Genomic DNA, 16,731 nt, shown 5'->3' on the forward strand with positions numbered 1-16,731 from the left:
GCTGAGCACCACTGTAAAGGATTATATGTAATATAATACCACTGGGCAATAGTATGCTAGCGAGTTGATGTTAGATGTGTGTAATGGTAGAATGAACACTGCTAGTCTGTTAGTCTTCTTTTGTTTTAAAAACTACCACCAACCCAAGATGTCTTAGGATTTTTTAAAATGAGTCTTTGAGGTAAACTGTTCCCTTCCCTGCCAAACACAGCTCTCCCCTTAGCTCCCAAAATGACTGTTTGGATAAGTGTCCTTTCCGTGGTATTAGGATGTTAAACTCACTGGAAATTCTACTCCAGGTTTACCGATAGAATGAGTAACGATAGAGACTTCTTAAAAGTCAAACAGAGAAAAGGTTTATTAATAAAAACAGACAACTGCCTTCTTCTTTTGAGAGGCACAAACGCTTGACTTGTGATTATAGCACAATATCTTAATGGTTGCTTCGAAAAGGGTTTCTTGACTTGGGTTACAAACAGAGCTAATCTTACAAATATAGCTACTGGTTACAAAAAAAATCCCTCACTCTACTTCAGCGAAATAGCAATGAGATCTTGACTAACCTATCCCAGGCTGTCTTCTGAGTCATTAGCCAACTCTCCCCAGAGTCCTTACAGCTAACTTACTCAAACTAGAGAACAAATCCCTTGTGTTATCTCACACAAGCAATCAGGAGGCTGCCTGACCTTTCTTGTCAACCAATCAGCCCTCCCTGACATACACACACACACACTTTCTCAGAAATACCCAGTCTCAAAAACCACTTTTTCGCCCTCCAGTTCCCAAATCTCTTCTCTCCCTCAGAATCCGAAAATCTTTTCCCTCCCAAGACTTGGCTCCTCCTCCTCAGCTCCAGCCAATCCCAGGAGACCTCCAGCTCCCCCCATCTTCTATCTATTCTCCCTCAAGATGGCTGCTTTACTGGCAGACCCTCTCAAAATGGAGGTGTGCCCTACTGTCTTCCCAGGCTTCTATTCTGGCCTATTAGGTAAGAATCATCCTTCTCACATTCAGATTGTTTCCCACAAAGACCGGGCTGTGGACCGGGTTGTGGTGCAACTTGGGGGTGTCAGATGCGTTAAGATTGTGATAACTGTTTTTAACTGTGGTTTTGTATATTTTGTGTAGAGTGTATAGGCATCGAATTGTGCCTTTTTTTGTAAGCCGCCCTGAGTCCCTCCCCGGGGGTTGAGAAGGGCGGGGTAAAAGTACCTGTAATAAATAAATAAATAAGATCCCTACTGACCTAAAGGTCATGAGTTCGAAGCCATCCTGGGTCAGAGTAAGCTCCCGACCATTTGTCTAGCTTGCTGTCAACCTATGATTCTAGCAGACTGGCTTTTGAAGGTTAACAGGAGCCTGAGCTCTGTTTGGGAGGAATTTTTCACATCCATTTTCTTCTAGAAGTCTCACTGTATTGATGGGCATGGCCTCATGTAAGCCACCCCGAGCAGAGGTGGCCCTAGGTAATTTTCAATGGTAAGCAAACAGTATTTTGGCACACACACACACACACACAACCAATCACTGATATATATTTTCTGTTCGTCGTGGGAGTTCTGTGTGCCATATTTGGTTCAATTCCATCATTGGTGGAGTTCAGAATGCTCTTTGATTGTAGGTGAACTATACATCCCAGTAACTACAACTCACATATGTCAAGGTCTATTTCCCCCCAAGAGCGCCCCTGGGCAAAATCAACTATACTGCAAATGCTTTGCGTAATGGGTTGAGCCGCCCCTAACCCCGAGTCCCCTTGGGGAGATGGTGGTGGGGTATTATTATTATTATTATTTTGTTTTATCAGTGAACAATAGTAATAGAGCTCAATTGAAAATCACACGGACCAGGTTGTGGCGCAGCTGGTTGTGAGTCAGCTACATTCAAATCACTATTGACTGAAAGGTCATGAGTGCGAAGCCAGCCTGGGTCGGAGTGAGCTTCCGGCCATTTGTCTAACTTGCTGTCAACCTTTGCAGCCCGAAAGACAGTTGCATCTGCCAAGTAGAAAATACAGGTACCGCTTCTGCAGGGAGGCTATTTTAACTAATTTACGACGCCATAAAACTCTCCAGCAACTTGCTAAAGAATGAGGAAGTACTCAACCAGTGTCACAAGTGGATGGTGAAGCAACAGCTCCCCCGGTGGCCGGAATTCAAAGCATACCCTCATGAAGCTGGAATGTTAAATAGCCTCTGTGTCTTTCTATAGATGTTGTGTGTCTAGTTGGCATTGAATATTTGCCATGTATATGTACATTGTAATCTGCCCTGAGTCCCCTGCAGGGTGAGAAGGACGGAATATAAATACTGTAGATAAATAAATAAATATTACCCCCAGACCCCATGAAATATTTGTGTCATGGCTACCAAGTTAAATAAACAACAAGTACAGTTAAAAAGCTACGTAAAGCTAAATATCGATTGGGATCCTCCAGGCTTCTAGAGATACAACGAAGCAAAAAGGAAACTCAAAGGAAAGAGAGGATGAGAGAGAGTCCTGACCTGGAGTGGCCTCCTGGCCCCGTTCCTCCTGCAGGACCTCAGTGGACAGGTGGCTCCCATCCATCCTTTCCACAGCACACAGTCCCTTCTCCGAAAGCCACAGGACCCTGAAAAGAAGGAAAGAGGGGTTTCCCCCCAACATTAATGCCCTCAAGAGACACCCTTTTGTCTGCTTTGCAAGACCTGAAGAGGTTGTGAAGGGAAGGCTGGCCTGGCTTGATGGATCAATGTGGTTTGCTCAATCCATCTCTCTATCGTTCATTTGTGGGGTCCCGTGGAGTTGAAGCTCCAGCATTATTCCATTTGGGCAAAATATGATCAGAGGATGTGGCTCCTTGGAAAAGACTGAGGCTCCTAAAGGGGAAGGAGAGGCCTAACCACCTCCAAGACCCCTATCTAACCAAGTATCTCTCTATGCATCCATCTATCCCTCTACCCACCCACCTATCTGCCCATCTGTCTAACCATCCATCTATCCACCTATCCAACCATCTATTCATCTAGCCATCCATCCATCCAACCACCCATCTAACAATTGATTCATCCATCAATCCATCCATCCATCTATCTATGCATGTCTCCACCCACCGACCCATCTATTCATCTAGCCATCCATCACCTATCTATTCATATTTCCATCCATCCACCCATCTTTCCATACATTGATCCATCCATCCACCTATCTAACCATCTACCTACCTACCTATCCACCTATCCACCTTTCTAACCATCTAACCATCTATCCACTGATCCATCCAAACACCCATCTAACAACTGATTCATCCATCAATCCATCCATCTATCTATCTATGCATGTCTCCACCCACCGACCCATCTATTCATCTAGCCATCCATCACCTATCTATTCATATTTCCATCCATCCACCCATCTTTCCATACATTGATCCATCCATCCACCTATCTAACCATCTACCTACCTACCTATCCACCTATCCACCTTTCTAACCATCTAACCATCTATCCACTGATCCATCCAAACACCCATCTAACAACTGATTCATCCATCAATCCATCCATCTATCTATCTATGCATGTCTCCACCCACCGACCCATCTATTCATCTAGCCATCCATCACCTATCTATTCATATTTCCATCCATCCACCCATCTTTCCATACATTGATCCATCCATCCACCTATCTAACCATCTACCTACCTACCTATCCACCTATCCACCTTTCTAACCATCTAACCATCTATCCACTGATCCATCCAAACACCCATCTAACAACTGATTCATCCATCAATCCATCCATCTATCTATCTATGCATGTCTCCACCCACCGACCCATCTATTCATCTAGCCATCCATCACCTATCTATTCATATTTCCATCCATCCAACCATCTTTCCATCCATGGATCCATCCATCTATCTAACCATCTACCTACCTATCTATCTATCTATCCACACGTCTATTCATCTTTCCACCCATCCATTGATCCATCCAACCACCCATCTAACAATTGATTCATCCATCAATCCATCCATCTATCTATCTATGCATGTCTCCACCCACCGACCCATCTATTCATCTAGCCATCCATCACCTATCTATTCATATTTCCATCCATCCAACCATCTTTCCATCCATGGATCCATCTATCTAACCATCTACCTACCTACCTATTTATCTATCTATCCACATGTCTATTCATCTTTCCATCCATCCACTGATCCATCCAACCACCCATCTAACAATTGAGTCATCCATCAATCCATCCATCTATCTATCTATGCATGTCTCCACCCACCGACCCATCTAGCCATCCATCACCTATCTATTCATATTTCCATCCATCCACCCATCTTTCCATACATTGATCCATCCATCCACCTATCTAACCATCTACCTACCTACCTACCTATCTATCCATCCACACATCTATTCATGTTTCCATCCATCCACTGATCCATCCAAGCACCCATCTAGCAATTGAGTCATCCATCAATCTATGCACCTGTCCACCCACTGACCTATCTATTCATCTAGCCATCCATTACATATCTATTCATATTTCCATCCATCTACCCATCTTTCCATCCATTGATCCATCCAACCACCTATCTAATCAAATATCTATCTATGCATCCATCTATCCCTCTGCTCGCCTATTTGTCCATCTGTCTAACCATCCATCTAGCCACCTATCCATCCACCTTTCTAACCATCTAACCATCCATCTATTCATCTTTCCAACCATCCATTGATCCAGCAAACCACTTATCCAACAATTGATTCATCCATCAAGCCATCCATCAATCTATGCATCTCTCCACGCACTGATCTATCTATTCATCTAGCCATCCATCACCTATCTATTCATATTTCCATGGTCTGGTAGCAAAGCAGGGCCAGCCTTGGAGAGACCTCGGATGGGAGGCTCCAAGCAAGGTCAGGGGCTGGAGAGGGCTCCTGAGGAAGGAAGAAGGAGGGAAAGCCCTCCCAAAACCCAATGGGATCCCTGGGTCGCAGTGGGTCTCAAGGCCCTGGATGCAGAAGGCACCCCACAAACCAAGGGAAAGAAGGGGGGGCTTGGACCCAGCGGAGGAGCCTTGAGCTTCAGCCCTGAGCGGCCCCTGGGTCCAGAGTGGAGAGAGGGAAGAAGAGAGAGAGAACTAGAGAGAGATATGGGATGGATAGATAAAGGAAGGAAGGGAGAGGAATAGATAGAGGGAGGGAATGAGGGGGATGGAGAGAGTGTGGGAGGGAGGGAAGGAGGGAGAAAAGGATGGACAGGTTGGGGGAGAGAGAGGGGGATGGATAGAGGGAAGGAGAGGAAGAGAGGGATGGATTGATAGATATAGGAGGGAGGGATGTCTGGAGGGAGGAGGATGGATGGATGGAGGGAGCGAGGGAGAGAGAGATGGATGGATGGATAGATAGATAGATGGAGGAAGGGACAGGAGTGGATGAATGGATAGGAAGATAGATGGATGGGTGAATAGATGGACGGACGGACGATAGACAGATAGATGGGTAGAAAATAATATGAATTATTAGTCTTTCTTATCTGTCCCTTCTGGGGGCAGAGAGATGGGGAGAGAGATGGATAGAGAAGTTGGTGCAGGGGTGGAGGGATGGAAGGTGGAGTAGATGAGAAGGAAGGTAGAGGGATGGATGGATGGATGGATGGACGGGAAGAGAGATGGGAAGAGAGATGGATAGAGAAGTTGGTGCAGGGGTGGAGGGATGGAAGGTGGAGTAGATGAGAAGGAAGGTAGAGGGATGGATGGATGGATGGATGGACGGGAAGAGAGATGGGAAGAGAGATGGATAGAGAAGTTGGTGCAGGGGTGGGTGGGTGGAAGGTGGAGTAGATGAGAAGGAAGGTAGAGGGATGGATGGATGGATGGATGGACGGGAAGAGAGATGGGAAGAGAGATGGATAAAGAGGTTGGTGAAGGGGTGGGTGGATGGAAGGTGGAGTAGATGAGAAGGAAGGTAGAGGGATGGATGGATGGATGGATGGGAAGAGAGATGGATAGAGAGGTTGGTGAAGGGGTGGGTGGATGGAAGGTGGAGTAGATGAGAAGGAAGGTAGAGGGATGGACGGATGGATGGATGGATGGGAAGAGAGATAGGAAGAGAGATGGATAAAGAGGTTGGTGCAGGAGTGGGTGGATGGAAGGTGGAGTAGGTGAGAAGGAAGGTAGAGATGGATGAGAAGAGAGATTGGGAGATGGATAGAGAAGTTGGTGCGGGGGTGGGTGGATGGAAGGTGGAGTAGATGAGAAGGAAGGTAGAGGGATGGACGGATGGATGGATGGATGGGAAGAGAGATGGGAAGAGAGATGGATAGAGAAGTTGGTGCAGGGGTGGGTGGATGGAAGGTGGAGTAGATGAGAAGGAAAGTAGAGGGATGAATGGATGGATGGATGGGAAGAGAGATGAGAAGAGAGATGGATAAAGAGGTTGGTGAAGGGGTGGGTGGATGGAAGGTGGAGTAGATGAGAAGGAAGGTAGAGGGATGGACGGATGGATGGACGGGAAGAGAGATGGGAAGAGAGATGGATAGAGAAGTTGGTGCAGGGGTGGGTGGATGGAAGGTTAGGTGGGGTAGGTGAGAAGGAAGGTAAAGAGATGGATGGATGGGAAGAGATATGGGAAGAGAGATGGATAGAGAGGTTGGTGAAGGGGTGGGTGGATGGAAGGTGGAGTAGATGAGAAGGAAGGTAGAGGGATGGATGGATGGATGGACGGGAAGAGAGATGGGAAGAGAGATGGATAGAGAAGTTGGTGCAGGGGTGGGTGGATGGAAGGTGGAGTAGATGAGAAGGAAGGTAGAGGGATGGACGGATGGATGGACGGGAAGAGAGATGGATAGAGAGGTTGGTGAAGGGGTGGGTGGATGGAAGGTGGAGTAGATGAGAAGGAAGGTAGAGGGATGGACAGATGGATGGACGGGAAGAGAGATGGGAAGAGAGATGGATAGAGAAGTTGGTGCAGGGGTGGGTGGATGTAAGGTGGAGTAGATGAGAAGGAAGGTAGAGGGATGGACGGATGGATGGACGGGAAGAGAGATGGATAAAGAGGTTGGTGAAGGGGTGGGTGGATGGAAGGTGGAGTAGATGAGAAGGAAGGTAGAGGGATGGACAGATGGATGGACGGGAAGAGAGATGGGAAGAGAGATGGATAGAGAAGTTGGTGCAGGGGTGGGTGGATGGAAGGTGGAGTAGATGAGAAGTAGAGGGATGGATGGATGGATGGTTGGATGGGAAGAGAGATGGGAAGAGAGATGGATAAAGAGGTTGGTGCAGGAGTGGGCGGATGGAAGGTGAGGTAGGTGAGAAGATAGGTAGAGGGATGGATGAATGGATGGGAAGGGAGATGGGAAGAGAGATGGATAGAGAAGTTAGTGCAGGGGTGGGTGGGTGGAAGGTGGAGTAGATGAGAAGGTAGAAGGATGGATGGGAAGAGAGATGGGAAGAGAAGTTGGTGTGGGGTGGGTGGGTGGAAGGTAGGGTAGGTGAGAAGGAAGGTAGAAGGATGGATGGGAAGAGAGATGGGTAGAGAGATGGATAGAGAGATTGGTGGATGGAAGGTGGAGTAGATGAGAAGGAAGGTAGAGAGATGGATGAATGGGAAGAGAGATGAGGAGGAAAGGAAGGCCTCTCTCTCTCCAGAGTAAACCCTGCGGCTTTGCTGCCCCCCCCCAAAGCCCCCTTCTCCCCCTCCTTCACCCTCCCCCCCCCCAAAGCCCCTCTCTTTGCAAAGGGTCCAGGCCAGGTCTCTTGATATGTTTATGGTTGGAACTCACCGCCTCAGAGCTAGGGAAGCAGGGCCACGTGGGGAGGGAGGGAGGGAGGGAAGGAAGGAAAAACAGATACTATATGAGATATTGTTATTGTTATCTAAGATACTATTTAACTATTGTATCTCAGTGATAGATGCCCTAAGTACAGATGAGTGCAGGCTGGGCCATTGGGGTTGCATTGCGAAGGAAGGAAGGAAGGAAAGGGATCCCCAGGAGAAACTCACCTCCACTCAGCACAACGTGACTCTCCTCCTGGGAAGGAAAGGAAGGAAGGAAGGAAGGAAGGAAAGAAAGAAAGAAAGAAAGAAAGAAAGAAAGAAAGAAAGAAAGAAAGAAAGAAAGAAAGAAAGAAAGAAAACAAGCTGGCCCTTCTGCTCCAAAGAGTCCCGGGAGATAGAGAGAGCAGCCCACACTTCCGGCTCCTGCTGGACACTCCCTCCCTGCAGCTGACCCTGGGTGGGAGGCCAAAAAAGGAAGGAAGGAAGGAAGGGAGGGAGCCTTGCAAAGGAGAGACCTCCCACCCTGAGTCCCCCCCTGCCCAGGCACACAGGCCAGGCCCAACTGGAAACCTACAGAATAGAAACTCTCCCATAGAATTTCATGCAATGCAATCCGACTTGGAAACTATGAAAACAAAGAGCTAAAACCGATACAATGCTATAATAATGGGATTTTGGCCTGCATCAAGAGGAGTCCAGTGTCTAGATCTAGGGATGGCATGCTCCCCATGTTCTACTCTGCTTTGGTTAGACCACATTACCTGGAATATTGTGTCCAATTCTGGGCACCACAATTCAAGAGAGATATTGACAAGCTGGAATGTGTCCAGAGGAGGGCGACTAAAATGATCAAGAGTCTGGAGAACAAGCCCTATGAGGAGCGGCTTAAGGAGCTGGGCATGTTTAGCCTGAAGAAGAGAAGGCTGAGAGGAGATATGATAGCCATGTATAAATATGTGAGAGGAAGCCACAGGGAGGAGGGAGCAAGGTTGTTTTCTGCTTCCCTGGAGGCTAGGACGCAATGGAGCAATGGCTTCAAACTACAAGAGAGGAGATTCCACCTGAACATGAGGAGGAACTTCCTGACTGTGAAAGCCGTTCAGCAGTGGAAGTCTCTGTCCCGGAGTGTGATGAAGGCTCCTTCTTTGGAGGCTTTTAAACAGAGGCTAGATGGCCATCTGTCCGGGGTGATTTGAATGCAATAATCCTGCTTCTTGGCAGAATGGGGTTGGACTGGATGGCCCATGAGGTCTCTTCCAACTCTAGGATTCTAGGATTCCTCCTCCAGCCCTTTTGCCTCTTTTCCTCACCCAACTCTTCTCCTTAGGCATTTTCCAACCCCATCTATGAGGGTTGAATGAAAAGTGAAATTCAGCGAAGTAGGGATGCCCCTTCGCCCCCTTTACCTTCCTCTTCCTCCTCCTTGTCACCGCATGGGCCCCGCGACACCTCCGACGCCTCATCAATCGTGGGGCCCAAGTGGCGGCAAGAGGCCCAGGCGGCGACGAGGAAGAGGAAGGTAAAGAGGGCGAGGAGGAAAGAAGAGTTGCCCAGAGAGAAGAAGAAACTTCAGCAAGTGGCCCAGGTAGTGACGAGGTGCCCGCCTCCTTTCACTCAGTGTTCCCTCACTACTTATATTAATTTTTTAAAAACCCACAAAAGATAGACTCCACGAAAAGCAAACGACGACGTAGAGAGGGAACACTGTACCTGGATCTGAAGTCGAGCATGCCCCCCCCCCAAACAAGGGATGGTAACTTATAGTTCTGCAAAGGACAAGGGTACCAGACTGCACAATAGGGGTTAAGTCTTTGTCAATTTGCCAAGACACTAACAATGAGGACCCCACGAGGCTTTGGGAATGGCTAGACCTTGGGGTCTCTGCCTCTCTCGAGAGAGCTGTAGTTTTCCAAGGACCATGGGACCAGTTTCCATCTCAGCGCTGCAGGGCTTTGTGTCTTGGCCCAGTGGAACTCCATAGACTCCTTTTGGTGGGTTTTTGATTTCTGCTACATTTCTGGACTTCACTCTCTTCAATGACTCGCTCTCTACCCATGGACTTTCTTCAAGACAACTTATGAATTCATGCTGTGTCCTGATATCATCTGCTTTTTATAATTGCTATTATTAATTTATCTCTGGGGTCCTGGATGGGAAGATAGCTGCATATGATTTTCCTGTGTATAATTTCTATATGGTTTTTATGTTTCTTTGTATTCCTGACCCCTTCTCCCTCCAAAGAAATATGTAAGGGAACCACCTGGCCTAAAGAACAAAAGCCATTAGCGATTACTGAAAACTCCAGCCAAAGACACACTTGCATGGATAACAGAAGGAGATTCTTATCTCTAGCATCGGAGATGGCCCACTAGAGTAAAGAATTTTTTGGCAAAGTTTCTATCTATCAAGTAAGATAAGGGGAAATCTTCCCCTCTGCATTGATAGCATTAACCCCAGGCGGCCCTCATTGTTCTCCTGTCTCACAGCCAGGAAGGATCTGGATATTTTTACACATGTTGATTCACAACATTCAAAGCAGCCCTGCTTGAGCTCTTTGTCTCACAGGCCACATGGCATTTCCTTTGTTTAAAGACTCCTTTCCATATTCCTTTGTGTTCTATCATCCCACCTCCCTCTCTCCTGATTTGCTGTCGCCGCCAGGCGGCAGAGGTCTCCCCATTGGATCCTACGGAGCACTGGAGTTTCCTGATTGGTCCAGAGGCACTGGAGGCGGGAGGGCCGCCTCCCAGCTGTTCGCCCATTGCCCACTCACAGCGGGGAACATCAGGGAAGCTGGGGCGGGAAGTTTGAACTCTGCAACTTTGAATTTACTATAAATATGACTGCATTGGTGTATTCTCCTCATGCTCTGCTGGCGAATGATTGCAGCTCTGCATCCTTTTCAGCTGAATCGCAAATAAAACCTCGATGGCTTTTCTTCAACCTGGTGAGACCTTTCATTGGGAAATCAGGGAAAAATATTGGGTGCTTCTCTTCTCACCAGGGAAAAAGAACTCTTTGATTAGTCTAATTGGTCTCTGCCTCCTGGCAAAGACTCCTAAATTTTAGCTTTAGATAAGGGAACCACCTGGCCTAAAGAAAAAAAGCCATTAGCGATTACTGAAACCTCCAGCCAAAGACACACTTGCATGGATAATAGAAGGAGATTCTTATCTCTAGCATCGGAGATGGCCCACTAGAGTAAAGAATTTTTTGGCAAAGTTTCTATCTATCAAGTAAGATAAGGGGAAATCTTCCCCTCTGCATTGATAGCATTAACCCCAGGCGGCCCTCGTTGTTCTCCTGTCTCACAGCCAGGTAGGATCTGGATATTTTTACACATGTTGATTCACAACACTCAAAGCAGACCTGCTTGAGCTCTTTGTCAACTTTACCATTTGGAGCCATGGAGAAGATGAACCCAGCAAGTTCCTGGACCGCATCAACAACATCCGCCCAAATATCCAATTTACCACAGAAAAAAGAAAACAAAGGAAAACTACAATTTCTAGATGTTTACAGAAAATTTACACACACAGATAGATATCAACCTCAAAACTTAAAATAGCACAATTAAAGTCCTGGTAGACCATGCAAACAGGATCTGTGTAACCTACATCCTCCAAGGTGATCCGAGCCACCTAAACTGGGCTCTACAGGCCAATAGGTATTCTAGAACAGTCATCAGAAGAGCTGCAAGACCAAGAGGAAGCCACAAGAGGAAAGACAAAGATCCACCCAGAGGAAAAGTGTTCTTATTTATTTATTTATTTCATCTACTTATACCCCGCCCTTCTCACCCCGGGGGGGGACTCTTACCCTACACCAAAGGAAACCACTGACCACAGAGGGAAGCTGGTGAAGAAACATAACCTACAAACTATCTACAGACCCACTTAAAAAATCCGACAAATGCTAGATTCAAAGAAGGATAAGAGGAATCTTCTAACCACTGCTAGACCACGCAGCTGTGGAAAAGTTTCCATAGAGACCACAAAATGCAGCATTGCCCAAATACGAATCAAGGAACATGAAAGGCACTGCAGGCTGATTCAGCCAGAGAAGTCAGCCATAGCAGAGCACATGATAAACCAACCTGGACACAGAATATTAGCTGAGAACACAGAAATTCTGGACTAGTTCGACAACCATTATGTCAGACTACACCAGTGTTTCTCAACCTGGGAGTCGGGACCCCTAAGGGGGTCATGAGGGGGTGTCAGAGGGGTCACCAAAGACCATCAGAAAACACAGTATTTTCTAGGTTGTTGTGGGTTTTTGAGGGCTATATGGCCATGTTCTAGAGGCATTCTCTCCTGACATTTCGCCTGCATCTATGGCAAGCATCTTCAGAGGTAGTGAGGTCTGTTGGAACTAGGAAAATGGGTTTATATATCTGTGGAATGGCCAGGGTGGGACAAAGGACTCTTGTCTGCTGGAGCTAGGTGTGAATGTTTCAACTGACCGCCTTGATTAGCATATAATGGCCTGACAGTGCCTGGAGCAATCTTTTGTTGAGAGGTGATTAGGTGTCCTTATTTGTTTCCTGTCTGTTGTTGTACTGTTGCAATTTTAGAGTTTTTCAATACTGGTAGCCAGGTTTTGTTCATTTTAAGGGTTTCCTCCTTTCTGTTGAAATTGTCCACATGCTTGTGTATTTCAGTGGCTTCTCTGTGTAGCCTGACATGATGAAATGTCAGGAGAGAATGCCTCTAGAACATGGCCTATAGCCCGAAAAAACCCCTACAACAACCCAGTGAGTCCCAGTGATGAAAGCCTTCGACAATACATATTCACACCTTCTTTCCCCCACCCTGGATGTTCCACTTGTTTCACTGCCAACAGAACCTCTGAAGATGCCAGCCAGATTCAGGCAAAACGTTAGGAGAGAATGCTGCAGGAACCTGGCCTTACAGCCCGAAAGCCTCACAGCAACTCAGTGATTCCAGCCATGAAAGCCTTCGAAAATACATATTTCCCAATATTTCAGCTGTGACGAATCTTTCATAAGGTGTCAACCATATGTAAAACTTCTTCCTCTCTTGCATGGATCTGATAAGATGTGTGGTTACCGGTACAACTAAGAGGACATTATTGAATCAATAAAAAGATATGGCGGGCCCATGGGTCTTGACCTGGACACATGATTTGGTCCATGGGCCTTGAGTTGGACACATATGATATATTTTGTCCCCACACATGAAATCTGTCTATAGTTTCCCTTCTTTATGAACCCTTTTATGCGAAGCAAGGTGTGGTGAAGTGTAGATTTTTAACTTGCAGTTTTGTATAATCATAGATGTTATGTATAATTATAAACAGATGTTTAAAGGGTAAGTATTTAAAGTTGCATAACTAAGGGAGATGGCAGCCAGCTCATCTGATGTTGAGCTGGGTTACCATGGAAACAGGGGCGGAGCCAACTGCCACTTGGCAGGGCAGCCATTTTAAACGGTTACTCTACAGTCTGTGAACTGTAGGAGAGGCTGGTTCTGTTGAGTAGAGAGAACCAGGAGGGATCTGTAGTTTGAAAACTACAGGGAAAGGACTGATTCTATTGTAGTAAGAATCAGGGAGGTTTGGGCTTTTAGCCTGAGTAGTTTAAATAAGTCGAGTTGGCTTATTTATATTAATAGTTAGTGTTGAGAGTCTCTATTGCAGTGGTTCTCAACCTTCCTAATGCCGCGACCCCTTAGTACAGTTCCTCATGTTGTGGTGATGATGTGGCAGGGAAATAGGTATTGAGGAAAGGAGAGATAATTACCAAGAGACATCCTTTCTGGAGATCAGAAAAGGTACGGCTTTATTTCCAGCTGGCGACTCTGGTGTGGACTCATGTCCCAAAAGTAAAACCAGAGCGTCCGATCAAGGTGCGGACTGGCCTTTTATAGTTTTCCAGTTTCAAGCAGACAAAGAAACATACATCTTCATACAATTTCATACAATATCATCATTCCTACGTCATTTATTTATTTATTTATTTATTTGATGCATTTATTAACCGCCATTCTCAGCCCTTAAGGGCGACTCATGGCGGTATACAATACATATAAAGACAATTTACAAAAGGCTAATTACAACAACATATAAACTATACGACAATTACAAACTACACTAAAAATCCGCTTCGTCTCATAGTGGAATCATAACCAGTCTCATATACCTTGTTCCATTCCAGTCATCTTTACCACATTGTTACAGCACTTAATTAAAGGCCTTCTCGAACAGCCATGTCTTGAGGCTTTTTCGGAAGGACATGAGGGAGGGCGCCTGTCTGATGTCTGCAGGGAGAGCGTTCCATAGCCGGGGGGCCACCACCGAGAAGGCCCTCTCTCTCGTTCCCGCCAGACGTGCCTGTGAGGCAGACGGGATCGAGAGAAGGGCCTCCCCAGACGATCTCAAGGTCCTCGTGGGCTCGTAGGCCAAGATGCGGTCCGAAAGGTATTTTGGGCCGGAACCGTTTAGGGCTTTGTAGGCCAGAACCAGCACCTTGAATTGGGTCCGGTAGCAAATCGGCAGCCAGTGGAGCTGGGACAACAAGGGCGTTGTGTGCTCCCTGCCACCTGCTCCAGTTAGTAACATGGCTGCCGCGTGCTGAACCAGCTGAAGCTTCTGGGCCGTCTTCAAGGGCAGCCCCACGTAGAGAGCGTTGCAGTAGTCAACTGAGCATCATAAGAATATCAGGTTCATCTGAGCATCATAAGAATATCAGGTTCCCCCCCAACATGCAAAGCATGTCTGTGTTTCTAAAGAGCAAGCATGTCTGTGTCTTGCTGGAGAGCAAGCATGGAATGTCCCTCCTCCCTCTTGGCTGTGCTTACAGTCATCCATCAAGGGGCCACTTGGACCTGTCAGAGGTGCTTCTTAGTACCAGTCCATGGCTCCTATTAGAGCTTATCTCTCTCTCCTGGAATGTTTAGATAATATGCTGGACGCAGCTTGCTTTTCAGCTAGGGTTTCTTACAGAGAGAGAGAACTTGAAAATCCTATGCATTTCAGGGTTGTAAAATACGATTAATGCATAAATCAATAAATATCTATATTTTCCCAATATCTCCTCATCAGGGACCCCCAACCATAAAATTATTTTTGTTGCTACTTCATAACTGTCATTTTGCTACTGTTATGAACTGTAATGTAAATATCTGATATGCAGGATGGATTTTCATTCACTGGACCAAATTTGGCCCAAATACCCAATACGCCCAAATTTGAATGCTGGTGGGGTTGAGGGGGGATTGATTTTGTCATTTGGGAGTTGTAGTTGCTGGGCCCTGTTTACCTCTCCGAATGTATTCTCCCCTACGAACCATCAAGATTATTAAGATCATCTGGAGAGGCCCTGCTCTCAGTCCCACCGGCCTCGCAAGCGCGCCTGGTGGGGACGAGGGACAGGGCCTTCTCGGTGGTGGCCCCGCGACTCTGGAACTCTCTCCCTCTGGAGGCCAGAACCGCCCCATCCATCCTAACATTTAGGAAACGGGTGAAGACGTGGCTGTGGAGTCAGGCCTTTGAGGAATGAGACAACACCATAGGACCCTCAATGGAAGTTGAGGTAGATCCATCTTAATAGGACTGACCACTGTAGTTTCATATATAGTGTTTTTAAAGTTGTTTTTGTAATTGTGATATATGATATTTTAATGAGTGTATATGTTTTTATGGCTGGAAACCGGGCTGAGTCCCTCAATGAGGTTGAGAAGCTCGGTATAGAAAACTGTGAAATAAATAAATAAATAAATAAATTTATAGCTCACGTACAATCAAAGAGTATTCTGAAGTTCACCAACAATGGAATTGAACCAAACTTGGCACACAGAACTCCCATGACCAAGAGGAAATACTGGAAGGTTCTGGTGGACATTGACCGTGAATCTTTGGAGTTGTAGTTCACCTACATCCAGAGAGCACTGTGGAATCAAACAATGATGGATCTGGACCAATCTTGGTATGAATACTCAATATGCCCAAACTCTGGTGGAGTTTGGGGGAAAATAGACCTCAGCATTTGGGAGATGTAGTTGCTGGGATTTATAGTTCACCCACAGTGAAATTGCATTCTGAACCTCACCAACGACTGAATTGGACCAAACTTCCCATACAGAACCCCCATGACCAATATAAAATACTGTTTTCTGATGGTCTTTGGCGATCTCTCTGACACCCCCTCATGACCCCCACAGGGGTCCCGACTCCCAGGTTGAGAAACACTGCTCTATTGTAACAGAAACATCATAAACTTTCAATAAACTTGTTCCTGTATTTCCTAAAGCCTTGTCCCTGTTACATTTCCTTTCCAAGTTAAGTCACGCTACCCAGAAGAAAGACCAAATCAATATTATTAGCTATCAATTAAATAAACCCTCACATAGTCATCGACATCCCTCCTCACCTTTAGAAGGAAATTAAAAACATGGATGTGGGACAAGGCCTTTGGGCACAATGACGACTAGAATTGATGGTATCTGACAATGTAGAATGAATTTACGGACTCTGGAGATGGTGAACGTTGAGCACTATATTGGTTTTATAGATGGTGATGAATAATTTGACTGTTTTAATCGTTATAATTGTTGTTATACATGTTTTTATCTTATTTTTTATGCTGGCATCGAATTGTGCCTTTTGTAAGCCGCCCTGAGTCCCCCCTCGGGGGTTGAGAAGGGTGGGGTAGAAATGCGCGAAATAAATCTATATATATAAATCTGTTAGGCGAGTCCAACGGGACAGCAAAACTCTAAAAAACCCCAACGAAACTTAACCAAAATTCCCATGCCCATAACACAACCCACAAGGTACAAACATATCTACTCAAAATGAAAAGCAACACAACAACACACTCACAAAACGGCAAAACAACAAAACTAAAAAAAAACCCAACGAAACTTAACCAAAATTCCCATGCCCATAACACAACCCACAAGGTACAAACATATCTACTCAAAATGA

At 46.1% G+C, this 16,731-nt stretch overlaps 2 protein-coding genes across 2 annotated transcripts in view; both read right to left on the bottom strand.

Annotated features, from left to right (window-relative positions):
* LOC132766270 (zinc finger protein 345-like) overlaps nucleotides 1–8,261 on the bottom strand; it is a 73,055-nt gene extending 64,794 nt beyond the window's left edge. Inside the window, exon 1 of the mRNA XM_067463290.1 lies at nucleotides 8,008–8,261. The gene's annotated coding sequence lies outside the window, so the exon portion shown is untranslated. The remainder of the gene's footprint in view (nucleotides 1–8,007) is intronic.
* The window catches only part of LOC132766227 (zinc finger protein 420-like), a 37,467-nt gene that overhangs the window by 8,386 nt on the left and 12,350 nt on the right, over nucleotides 1–16,731 (bottom strand). The window contains exon 2 of the mRNA XM_067463292.1: nucleotides 2,505–2,611. Within this exon, the coding sequence (XP_067319393.1) occupies nucleotides 2,505–2,568 (64 nt within the window). The 5' untranslated portion in view covers nucleotides 2,569–2,611. The remainder of the gene's footprint in view (nucleotides 1–2,504; nucleotides 2,612–16,731) is intronic.

This window comes from Anolis sagrei, chromosome 2 (genome assembly GCF_037176765.1).
Source record: "Anolis sagrei isolate rAnoSag1 chromosome 2, rAnoSag1.mat, whole genome shotgun sequence".
Taxonomy (NCBI): Eukaryota; Metazoa; Chordata; class Lepidosauria; order Squamata; family Dactyloidae; genus Anolis; species Anolis sagrei.